This window comes from Bos indicus, chromosome 29 (assembly GCF_029378745.1).
Source record: "Bos indicus isolate NIAB-ARS_2022 breed Sahiwal x Tharparkar chromosome 29, NIAB-ARS_B.indTharparkar_mat_pri_1.0, whole genome shotgun sequence".
Taxonomy (NCBI): domain Eukaryota; kingdom Metazoa; phylum Chordata; class Mammalia; order Artiodactyla; family Bovidae; genus Bos; species Bos indicus.
Genome location: NC_091788.1, coordinates 12,585,460 through 12,598,350, shown reverse-complemented (window position 1 = coordinate 12,598,350; position 12,891 = coordinate 12,585,460). Strand labels below are relative to the sequence as shown.

Here is a 12,891-nt window from a genome sequence, read left to right as displayed (position 1 = left end):
AGATGTTCTTTCAAAAGAGACCCCTATTTAGAAATATACAAAACTGAACTGAAGTCAGACATTAGCATGACTATAGGCTTGATGTTGATGGCTACAATATATAGAAGTGGGAATTCCCTGAAGTCTTGTTGAAATAAACTCATCTTGTCTGAGGAATGGTATCTATAATTCTCTTCCCAAACAGCACTAACCCTAGAAGCTTTGAGAGGCAGTCATTTTTGGGTGGCAGAAAGTGCTGAGCTTAAACCAATGGATACTTCTCATAGAAAGATAGTATTTTGCTCCAGGAGTCAAGAAATCATGTAGTTCTGGATGTTCTTTGATTTCCCTGGCCATGCTGGCCTATTTTCTCTGAATTCCCTTTGGATTTATTGCAGCAATACTGAATTTTTCTTTTGGCCTCACTGTGTGTCACGAAGGATCCTAGTTCCTCTTCCAGGAATCGAACCTGCAACGCTCGCAGTGGAAGCCTGCCTGGACTCCCAACCACTGGATCACCAGGGAAGCCCCTTGAATTCGGGTTTTTATCCTCTAATACATGAAGTTGTTTTGTCTTCCTGACCAGTCTGCCAGTTCTTTGAGGCCAGAGACCAGGGCTTGTTCATCAGCATGTGGCATGGATCTTGGTCAGCGCTTAAATTTGTTGAACGAATAAGTGAATGAATGAATGGACAGACAAATAAACATAATTACAGGATAGTTGAAGACAGAAGTAAACACAGGGAGCAAGAAGGTAAAAGCGTATTGGGTGGCGTGGTGGAGACACACAGGAAAGCCACTCACTGCCATGGGGAGGGGTGGGGGATAGAAGTCACATGGCGGTACAATGTGAAGACACAGCTCGTTCATACACACCCTTGATTTTCTGCTTCTCTGAAGAGTCAGCGATGTGTGTGCTAATAAGTCCTGTGCTTTGATGTGGGTGATGCACTTGAGGACACTGTGTGTGATGATGTATTGGTCCCAAATGTGGCAGCTGCCATGCTGCGGTTCCAGCTGACCTGGCACTCACCCCTCCCTGGGGAAGGCGCAGTTCATGCCAGCTTTGCTCCTGAAGTAATCCCTCAGAAAGACTGAACTGGAAAGTAAACATCCAGCGTTTCCTAACACGATCCCATCGGTCTGAATGTCACTGGTGTTGCACTACGCAAACGGCTGCAGCAAGTGAGGTCAGATTCACCGTCTCGTCGTGGGGTGCAGCCTTCAGCACGCTTACTTCTCCTTGGTCACAAGTGGCCGTGACGGGGCCCTAAGGCCAGATTAAGTAAGTCGTCTTGCAGTTGTGGAGGAAGCCGGCCTTCTCCTGCTGAGCACCAGATGGGAACGTCCCCAGGGGCACGCTGAGCCAAACGTGCAGCTGCTCTTCTCCCCCAGGCCTCCCTTCCCCGGGAAGCCACTTACCCACTGCTTGTTTGTGATGGGAAAGCTTACTCTGCTCTTTCTGAAATGGGCCTTTAAGATGCTGTTTCCAGGAGGTGGGGGACATGTTTCTCTTCGTCTTATTAATGTTAGCAGTACTAATAATATTTATGAGGCTCTTCTCAGATTATAAATCACCTTTATGTAGGGAAATGTGTGGCTGCTTAATTCACTTTGCTCAGTGCTCAACACAGTAGCTGACATGAGGAGGAACTTAATACATGCTCTCAGGGATGCTGCTGCTGCTGCTGCTAAGTCACTTCAGTTGTGTCCGATTCTGTGTGACCCCACAGATGGCAGCCCACCAGGCTCCCCCGTCCCTGGGATTCTCCAGGCAAGAACACTGGAGTGGGTTGCCATTTCCTTCTCCACTGCATGAAAGTGAAAAGTGAAAGTGAAGTTGCTCAGTTGTATCTGACTCTTAGCGACCCCATGGACTGCAGCCTACCAGGCTCCTCCATCCATGGGATTTTCCAGGCAAGAGTACTGGAGTGGGGTACCATTGCCTTCTCCACTCAGGGATGCTACTGAGTACTAAGTCAGTTCCGTCACGTGTTCACTGTTTGCAACCCCGTGGATTGTAGCCCACCAGGCTCCTCTGTCCATGAGGATTCTCCAGGCACGAATACTGCAGTGGGTTGCCATGCCCTCCTCCAGGGGATCTTCCTGGCCAGGGATTGAACGCATGTCTCTTATGTCTCCTGCGTTGGCAGGCATGTCCTTAACCACTAGCACCACCTGGGAAGCCAACAACCATTATTTTATCATCAATACCTGTTTTTCCATGTGCTGGCTGTGGGCAGAGCTCTTATTTGTTTTTCTTTTAAAAAAATACTTGGCTGCACAGAGGCTCACTTGCAGCACGTGGGATCTTTACTGGACCATGCAAACTCTTAGTTGTGGCATGTAGGATCTAGTTCCCAGACCGGGATAGAAGCCAGGCCCCCTGCATTGGAAGCACAGAGGCTCAGAAACTGGACCACCAGGGAAGTTCCCAAAGGCCTTTATGATGTAATTTTATGCCTAAATTCATGGGGCGGAAGGTATGAAGAGTGACCTCCTCACTTTATTTTTTCATCCTGGTAAGAACTTTTGTCCATCTCTTATTTATGGGAATCTATTCTGCTTTTAGCTTCCTTGGTGGCTCAGACGGTAAAGCGTCTGCCTGCAATTCTGCTTTTAAGATACACATCTGGCAATTGCCCCAAAGACTGACTACATGTTTAACTTAATCCTCGTAGACTGCAGTTCCAGCTACTATAGCTTCTTCCTCCCAGGGAAGGTGCTAAACAACCGGTCGATCCTTGACAAGTAACTGCTTTCACCTCTGGGATGAATGATTTCATTTTCCTTGGTCTTTCCATAAACACTGTTTTCCAGTACTTCATGGTTCACTTGTGAACCCTGTCAAATGCTCTAATGCCTCGAGGCCTAAACGGAGGCACATTTGGGCAAGGCTCTTACAATGGCACTGGTGTTATCTCTTGCGCCTCTTGGGAAAGGCACTGTTCACCTGTTTTGTAATGATAAAGTAGTTCCACTCCTTTTACAATAAAGTTACTTGGAATCTTTCATAGTAATAACGGCTACCAGTTAGTGAGTGGTTGTGCTGTGTGCTGTGCTAAGTCACTTCAATCACGTCTGACTCTTTGTGACCCCATGGACTGTAGCCCGCCAGGCTCCTATGGGACTCTCCAGGCAAGAATACTGGAGTGGGTTGCCATGCCTTCCTCCAGGGATCTTCCCGACCAGGGACTGAATCAGCATCTCTTATGTCTCCTGCATTGGCAGGCGGGTTCTTTACCACTAGTGCCATCTGGAAAGCCCCTAGTAAGTACTTACTGTATGCCAAAAATGGTATAGAGAACTTTACACTTAAGATCTTGTTTAATCTGTACACTGGCTCTCTGACGTCTGCATTATTAATGTGTCTAGTTTAGAGCTGAGGAACTAAGTCTTACAGAGGTCAAGCAAATTGCCCGAGCTCACATAACTGAACAGTGGCAAAGGAGCAGAACCACGCCTGACCAGCTTCCAGGTCCCCGCTCTTAGCCTTTTTGCTCTTCTACCTTTAAGGCTATTACAGCATCACTTTTGTGTAAGAGGGTGTACAAAACAAAGCCCCCAATTTCTATCAAAGCATCCCCCCAAATATTGTCCCTTTATAGCCAGATCATGAATATCTGCCCAGTTTTTGAAGGATGATATTTAACAAGTCCTCTGAAAAATAAAAGGAATAGGGCTTCCCTGGTGGCTCATTGGTAAAGGATCCGCCTGCCAATACAGGAGGCAGGGGTTCCATCCCTGGTCCAGGAAGATCCCACAGGTGGAGCAACTAAGGCCATGAGCCACGACCACTGACCCTGTGCTCCAGAGCCCGGGAACTGCAACTACGGAAGCCCGCTCGCCCTAGAATCACGCTCTGCACAAGCGAAGCCACTGCGGTCAGAAGCCTGCACACTGCAGCTGGACAGTAGCCCCGCGTGCGCAACTAGAGGAAAGCCTGCACAGCCACAGAGACCCACCACAGAGAAAAATAAAGTAATTAAAATAAATAAAAAGAATAAAAGAGGCTGTGCCATACATTTTCCTCCCTGTTCATAAATGTGCAAAGGTCTGGAGCTATTGGTTAAGACTGTAGGTGTTTTACAGCCAGGCCGTTAATAAAACTCCCTATAAAGCTGCTGCTGCTAAGTCGCTTCAGTCATGTCCGACTCTGTGCGACCCCATAGACGGCCTCCCGTCAGGCTCCCCCGTCCCTGGGATTCTCCAGGCAAGAACACTGGAGTGGGTTGCCATTTTAAGGCTAGTGGTCCATATACATGAGGTTTTAATTAAGGAACACAAGAATTCTATGCCATAACAATGTGAAACACCCATGGAGAGAGTCTGAAAAATTTCCCCGCTACGAAAACTCACACATTTAAAAAGATTTACCAGTGGAATTGCTCTCATAAGTAAGAGACAATTTAAAGACGATTGCTTCCTATCATTTGGAAAGCAAAGCAAGACAAAATAAAAACAAACCAACCTACTTTCAAAACAAGGAGACAAAATGAAAAAGTCATACACAAAAACAACTTGTGAAACAAAATAAAAATCAAGAAACATTAGCGAAGACATTTTCAGGAATTACTGACATTGTGTCTCTAGTGGTTCAAAAGAACTTTGATCTATCATTAAAAAAGGGAATGCTTAAGAAAATTGACAACGGCAATTCCCATGTGTAAACATTTATGGCAAAGAGCTATTAGCAGTTTGCTCTGTCGTATGGAACAAGAGGCTGGATGAAGGCTGCTGCTGCCCTCCACTTACATCAGAGGTTCCAGAGACTTGGGTTTAATGAAGATGGCAATGGGATACAGCTGGGCCACTTGTAACCGCTTGATAGCATTTCCTGATACGTCAAGTATACAGTGTTTGCCCTGGGAGAAGGAAAAGAAAAATACGGTGTTAATCCAGGGAGAATGATTATAATCAAAGCAAAAGAAAAAAAAAGTAAGTATGCTTTAGAGGGAGGTAAAAGATACTACATTTCTTCAAATTTTGAAAAGAATTGTTGCAAAGCATAAATAAAAGTTGGTATAGAGGGTCATCGCCGAATGTTTGCAGTAATATGTTTCTTATTCCTTTACTAAGTGTCAGCCAACAGAGTAGACATTTTACTAAAGTTATCTCAGCTAACTTTATTTATTTCCTTAAATAAATACCTGATGTTTTGCACAAGGAAGCCATCTAGCCATATATAATGTGACTGAGTCCATTCTCATGAAACCCTCATAAACCATCTCTGAAGACAATCGTCGAAAAGAAATTCCCAACTAGTCAAAGAAGGAATTCCCCACCTATGACATGTGAATTGTCAACCGCATTTTACAGAAGAGAAGGCTAAGGCTTAAGAATACTAACTTGCCCAGTGCTCATGTCAGCAGTACATACAGTAGAAACTCACGCAGGTCTCAGTGCTAAGCCTCAAACCCAAGTCTAGTTGGTTGGAATAAATAAATACCTCCTTGTCTCACCCTGGCCAGTGCTAAATCTGGAAGAATGGTAACCAATTTTATAAATATTTGCTGAGTGTTTCTACATGTCCTGCCTTTGATATGCTCCATCTAGTACAGAGCGAGGACAGACACAGAGAGTGACCTTAAGTATTTTATCTTAACTGTGGAGAGAGAGGTTTGCATAGCGTATGTAAATTTTTGGTTTGTTAACAAATAAAAACCCTATTACATTGTAGCATACCTCATTTAACTTGGCTTCCACTGCAATGAGTGCTCAGAGCAAGGAACTGCTTTATAAAGTATTTCTGGGGAGTAGACACATTTGCCACACATTATGTTCTACCTCCTGGAGGGAAATGGCTTCATTACCCTGAGGCCCAAAGAACTTTACAAAGAAGAGAAAAAGCATACTATGCAGATATAAACAGTCCTAAATCAACAAAGGGGAATAAAAGCTCATCCATAATATCCACGTAAAAATAAAGAGGCCAGCGAGTACTTGAGCTTTTACAGGAGAAACACAGTGAGATGGCTCAACTTTTTATCACTTAATATATTCCAAGTTTGCTATCTGTGAAATGTGACAGTTACATAAAATGCCTGGATGAAGTTTGCATATTCACTGGTCAGAAAGGTTTGAGATAACAAAGGCTGTGTCTTCATGTTCGAGGAGAACAGATGCAATGATCCAGAAAAGTGATGTGAAACAGTGTGATATTGCTCAAAGAAGCCAGCATCCCAGAGAGAAGAAACCTGACCCACCTTCTTACTGTATTCTCGGATAAATGTGAATATTTCTCATTGAAGTTTTTTAACTAAAACATTAAAAGTGGGGAGGGGGAAGTTGTGTCAAATCAAATCAACCCAACAAATATTACTTATATAACAAATACGATGGGCTCTTAACTTTTTATTTTCTTCTTCTGTGACATTGGTCCTCGGTGTTCACAGGTGATCAGGATCCTTCTCGAGGCAGATCTCAAGGGTCTTCCTATCCTATTTGCCCTTACACAGTCTTCTCATGTCCTTGCCCTTGAAATTATCAGCAGGATAATTTCATCTGCCTGCAGTGTAGGAGACTTGGGGTCGATCCCTGGGTTGGGAAGATCCTCTGGAGAAGGAACTGGCAACCTACTCCAGTATTCTTGCCTGGAGAATTCCATGGACAGAGGGGCCTGGCAGGCTACAGTCCATGGGATCGCAAAGAGCTGGACACGACTGAGCGACTTGCACACACAATTTCATCTATGCCTCCTCTGAGTTAGACTATCTGCCAGCAACAGGCCAGGCAGTCCGCCTCATCTGTCTACCCTTCCACCAGAAGCATCTCAAGTTTTCAGGGAGATAAAAAGTAAACTCCTACTAACAAAAAGAACTGAGGATTCTGATCTAAACAACCGAAAGCGACCAAGGTTTTAGAACAAGTTCAGTTATTGGGGCCAAAGAAAAGTGAGTCAAAGACAAAGTGAATTTCCATAAACTTCAAGCTGTTAATTGCCTTTGGGTTTATAAGCCCCCTTTTCTCCTCTCCCCTGTCAGGTCAGTCAGCATACTTTATTGAGATTAGAACAAAGATTAATGACCTTGCTCTCAAGAGATTCTCTGCTCAGAGGTCTTAAAAGGAATACTGAATCAAAATTTACAAATGAAATCAGGGAAGAGTAATGACCAGGAAAAAAAAAAATGCAGTTTGCCACCTGGGTACCTTCTTCAGGGGAGGTGTAAGATGACTGGAGAACATACCCTTTCTGCTACAAATCTCACGGACTGCACACTGGTTCCATATAAGTTGTCATTGTACTGGCCGGCTTCTATAAACTTGTGCTCTTGGATGTCTTTCTCCATTTGCTCTCTGGAAATGACAAAGTGATAGTCTCTGCCATCCACCTCGTAGTCACGCTTTGGCCTTGTGGTATCTTTATAAAATGAAAAAAGATGAAAATAAGGTAACTTTATATTCATAAACTTGTTATACCCATTTTTTTTTTTTTTTAGCACACACCCTCAACATAGATTGTGCTGTGAAGGACCATGACATAGTAGCAGGTACCAGGCTTAGCCCTGCACTGTGAAGAACTATAAAACTCAACAAAATGTATGGATGTGTATTTTCAGGCATTGGACAACAGACAGTGCTGGAGCTGTGACACTGAGGAGAAGCACATGAGGGGACTCTGCATTTACTCCATTTTCATTTCCAAACGGAGAGTCTAGAGGCCATGGATTGCTAGGAGACCCTGAAGTTCAGACGGACTGTGCATTAGGTTGAGACCCCAGAACGGTTGCATTTTATGAGGTTACTCTTGACTTACTCTAGACCTACCTTCACAATGTCTAAAACCAAGTCAAAACTCAAAGAAGCTGACTTGTCAGTAAATTATTGCCTGCTGAAACAAAAACTTAATACTCTATAAAGGAAGATATTGATAACAACATCCAAGTGCTCAATAATGTAGCATCACAATGTCTAGCACATGATAAAAGATTACGGACAAGCGAAGAAGTAAAAAACGTCTCATATGAACAAAAAAAAGGACATATAGTGTAAATATATTCAGGGACTTTAAAAGATGTAAAATGATACCATCACAGTTACGAAGGGACTAAAATCAATCAGCTCTAATCATAGTTAGAACTGGTTAAACTTCTTGGTAAGAAGAGAAGAGAAAATAATTTAACATTGTAAATCAAAAAAAATGTTAAAATAAATACTACATGGTATCACTCATGTGTGGAATCTAAAAAACACAACAAACTAGTGACTATAACAGAGAAGAAGCGGACTCACAGATACAGAGGACAAACCAGTGGTTACGGAGGGGAGGAGCGGTACGGGGTTAGGGAGTGGGAGACAGAAAGTGCTGGGTGTAAGACAGGCTCAAGGATGTAGTGTACAACACTGGGAATGTAGCCAATAATTCTGTGATAACTGGAAATGGAAAGTAACCTTTAAAAATTGTATTTAACAGAAAAGCACACAGGAGCCGGTAAGACGCGCTACACCTGTACTGCTCACTGTGGCCACCTGTAGCCGCATTCGAGAGCAATTAAAACGGGGCTGGGCCACACGTGCAGAGTACACACTGGATTTCCAACTCTTACCACCAAGAATTATAAAAGTTCAATAATTTTTATATTGATTACAAGTGAAATGATATTGTTCTGGATATACTGGCTTACATATCATTTATCATTAGCATTAAAACTATAGTTTCTATCTTTAACCCAAATAGTATTAGAAATCCATCTTTAAAAATTATCAAAATTTCAGATAAAGTTTTATCCTTAAAGATGTTCACTGTATTAATTGATAAATTATAAATAATTATAACATATAAATTATAATTGTATTTTGCGTTATAACTCATAATATTGAGACGTAGAGAAACCAAAAAAACTCTAAATAAGAAAGGACTAATTATGACATAATAAATATTTAAAGTAGTTACATAAAATTTAAACAATATTAAGCAAAAACGTATATACTTGACATGTACCCAAATCATAGGAGAAAATGCATGAAAAGAAAGAATAGGTAGAAATCTATGAAAATATTAGCAGGGATGTTATCTCTGGGTATCTTCTGAGATTTTCTGTATATTTTTATTTTTCTTGTTTAACTCTTAAGCATTTTCCAAGTTTTGTACAGTGAACATGTATTGATTTTCATAAAACAGTGCCATTACTTAAAAAAGAGAAAGAAGACGATGCAAGGTGGAGGGGTAGTGAAACGGTGCTACAGGAATTTCTTTTTTTTTTTCCTTTCATAAGTAGAGGAACAAGCTGGGGGCTGCAACAAATGGACTAGGGTTTGACTTGATCATTTCTGTCTGGAGTCTCTTTCAGGTTAGGTTCTGTGGCAAGACGGCTACCCAGAACCCTTGCCGGGACCGTTTCACCAGACAGCACACTCGTCCCGGTTCCCTCCTGCCCATGCACTGCACACGTGCGATCCCGCTATCCTCCTGTACTCCAGCACACTTGTCCCTGTTCCCTCCTGCCCATGCACTGCACACGTGCGATCCCGCTATCCTCCTGTACTCCAGCAGACATTTGCAGTCCTGAAATGTAAGAGACACTTCAGAGCCAAGAGCTTAAAAAATGTTGAGTGAGAAAGAAATATCTGCTGAGATCAGATTTAAGAGCTCAGTGGTCTAATAAATTAAAATTTCCTGGTGGGTTTACACACACAGAAAGCCTCTAGCATTTTCATGTGGCACAGTGGGAGCAGGGACAGAAGTGATGAGTGGGGAGCAGCAGCAAGGAGAGCAGACAGACTCTGCAGGGAGGGCTGTCCTGATGTGTCAGAGGGACCGGGGGGCCTGACGGCTGTCCATAAGGACAAGAAAGCAGTGGCCGCCGCTGCTGCTGCTGCTAAGTCACTTCAGTCGTGTCCGACTCTGTGCGACCCCATAGACGGCAGCCCACCAGGCTCCCCCATCCCTGGGATTCTCCAGGCAAGAACACTGGATTGGGTTGCCATTTCCTTCCGAGAGGAGGGTAAAAACTTTATATTCTTTCTTGTCTTCATCCTTCAAAGGGAAAGGAAAGGCTGTTTTGTATTGATTGACACACGGCCCTAAGTCATCCTGAGATGAGTTTAACAGATAGCATTGTCTCTGATCTCTCTTACTGTAACTAAGGGTGATCATTAGTTAGACCCATTAAACCTGTAACCTGCCCTCACTGATCACTTTGTTGCTACTACAAAAAAAAAAAAAAATTGCATATCTTTCAAGCATCACATAACCTCAACAATGTGTTGCCTGAGTTGTGTTTTAGGCACTCAGAGTCAGCTGTGTCCAGTTTGAGCTTGAGGTGGTTAAGAGTGGTTAAGACAACCGACCCTCCAACTGGACAAGTGTCAGTGTCTACCTGGTGACCTTTGAACATCAGAGGGCCCCAAACTCCACCCTCAGAACATGCTAATGCTGACATTTTCTGAATCTGCTTCCCATGATGAAGCCTGAAGCTTACCTGCACCCGCCCAGAATGAGAATACCTTATCTTTGCATTTTCAATCACCCTTCCCCACGCTCCCCACACCTCAGACTATGCTGCTCCTCCATCCCACAAATATCCCCAGCCCCTGGCTTCGGGGAGGTGAGTCTGAGATTTCTTCTCTAACCTCTTTGAGTGGCAGTCTCATGAATAAACAAGCCCTTTCTCTGCTGTAAACCTTGCGTCTCAGCATTTGGCTTGCTGTGTGTTGGACAAACAAACTTGCCTTGTAGCATCATTCTGTGGGAAAAGAGGCTTCAGTAACATTTCGACCAATCTACAAGAAAATATGAAGGCCTATCAATAATCCTATGCTATCTTAAATACCATGGGAGTTACAAAGAAAGCATTCATCCTGCCCTCTCGGGTACCACATCATTTACTCACTAAATAGAGAATAACGCATGGCAGTATAGATGGAATGTATTTGGCAGAATGAAATGAGATGCTCAGATATTAGGTGACTGACGGTATTTGAATCACTGGAGACTACTGGAAAAATGGAGTTACATTTTACCATCTCAAAAACAGCCATGCTTTATTTCTAGAGGAAAGATGAATGATACTTACGAGGCACACAGGAGCCAAATTTGTCAGGGAATTCAGATATCAAGTCATCATTGATCCGATCCTTCATGGGGCCCAGAATAATCACTGGTCGGGTATAGTTTACTGCAAAGAGGGAAAGGAAGATGCAGATGAGGAGTCCGACTTGGGGATCTTAGGGCAAACTTGCCGAACACTAGCAACTACTGAGGCTATTACTTCGGTGGATAAATTGCCCGGAGAGCCCTGCATAGGAAACTGATGTTTTAACACCGAGTGTGTTGGCTGAGTCTACTTTCCAGAATTTACTAACAGGGAAAAGCAACTGCAATGTCAGTGAAAAAAAACATTTGGAGACGTTTTGCTTACTCTTCACGTATGCCTATACAACAATCAAAACACTACCGAGTTTAGTCAATTGAGTGGGAGAAAAAAAAGATTCCAAAGTAGCTGTTTGACCATTGTTTAGGCAACGACTTCAAAAGTCATCATTAGTAGTAATGACATCTTAGGTTTTTTTTTTTTTTTTCATCTTAGGTTTTTATACTTTCTTTTCCTTAGTTCAAAATACTCCCCATTCTCTGCTTGGATTTTCCCAATTCCTTTGTAATCACGGGGCTACAAGGAACTCAAAAGTTCATTTGGTACAATTCCTCCTCTGATGCCTGAATTTTCTCTGTGATCTTTGTCAAGAGCCATCAGCCTCGGTATAAATTCCTCCCAGGCTTCTGGAGCAGCCCGGAAGGTGGCTTCTCTCTTAGAAGCCCCGCTAGAAAGCCCTCAATACTAAGTGAACATCAACCTGCAGGAGGATTTTACCCATCGATCCTGTAAGTGGTGCTCTTTATAATTTGGATGTGCTCCTTCCTATTAGGGATCATTCTTCCAGAGGGCAGCTCCATCTTCCTGGGAGCTGTCACTGCCCACTCGCTGCAGGGAAGGTGTCTGCTTGGCCACAGGGCCAAAGAAAGAGCAGGGTCTGACCTGGGAACTGCTGCATGTTAAGCAGTTTATTTCCCTCCTGAAATGGGGTCACCTGTTACAGCCTGGAAATCAGGAACCAGAGCATGCTAAGAAACTTACTTTCCTGCCTTGTGACAGGCTCATAAGAGAGAATGCAATCTTCTTGTCCTCCTGAGAAGAGAAAAAAGGAAAAATTACAGTGGACTAACAACCAGTCACAAGCCACAGCTACAAGCCCTGCTCTGCAGCCCAGGAAACAGACCCAGTTCAGGGCTAATTTCCCTTGCTCTCTCCCTCCTTCAACCATTCCCCACCTCCCTTCACCCTCATAGAACTGTTTGGCACCGTGACAGAGTCAGGTGGTCGCTGGTCGGAGGAACGACAGGAGGCTGGCCTTCTGCAGTTCAGCAGGGCAGTGATGTAAGAGACCGCCTTACGTCCGACACTGAGAAATGCAGCACTGTGGCTGCACGCCCAGCATTCCTACCTAAAAGGAACCCCTTGAGTTCAAGGAGAGGTTCCATCCAATAGTTCGCTGCTACATTACCAGAATTTCTGGACCTTTCACCTTCCATTTTATTTCCCAAAGAAACACACTGTTCAAAAGCAAGTGTCTGCTCGTTTCATTTGTGAGACAAAAGCTTCACCAGTCTATATACTCCAAGGCTCTGAAGACTTTAATGTTAATTCATCAAGAAAATGCTGGGTCAGTTAAGAAGATAAAAAACTGAGGAGGGCCCTATATCACTTGTTCTGCTGCTGTTGCTGCTGCTAAGTTGCTTCAGTCGAGTCCGACTCTGTGCGACCCCATAGACGGCAGCCCACCAGGCTCCCCCGTCCCTGGGATTCTCCAGGCAAGAACACTGGAGTGGGTTGCCATTTCCTTCGCCAATGCATGAAAGTGAAAAGTGAAAGTGAAGTTGCTCAGTCGTGTCTGACTCCTCGACCCCATGGACTG

The 12,891-nt window shown here is 43.6% G+C and overlaps 1 protein-coding gene across 20 annotated transcripts in view; it reads right to left on the bottom strand.

Moving 5' to 3' along the window:
* DLG2 (discs large MAGUK scaffold protein 2) overlaps positions 1–12,891 on the bottom strand; it is a 2,332,068-nt gene that overhangs the window by 9,936 nt on the left and 2,309,241 nt on the right. For all 20 annotated transcript variants that reach the window (XM_070783335.1, XM_070783336.1, XM_070783337.1 and 17 more), the window contains 4 exons: positions 12,054–12,104; positions 10,995–11,096; positions 7,167–7,339; positions 4,735–4,844 (listed from right to left, as the gene is read on the bottom strand). In XM_070783335.1, coding sequence (XP_070639436.1) covers positions 4,735–4,844; positions 7,167–7,339; positions 10,995–11,096; positions 12,054–12,104 — 436 coding nt within the window. The remainder of the gene's footprint in view (positions 1–4,734; positions 4,845–7,166; positions 7,340–10,994; positions 11,097–12,053; positions 12,105–12,891) is intronic.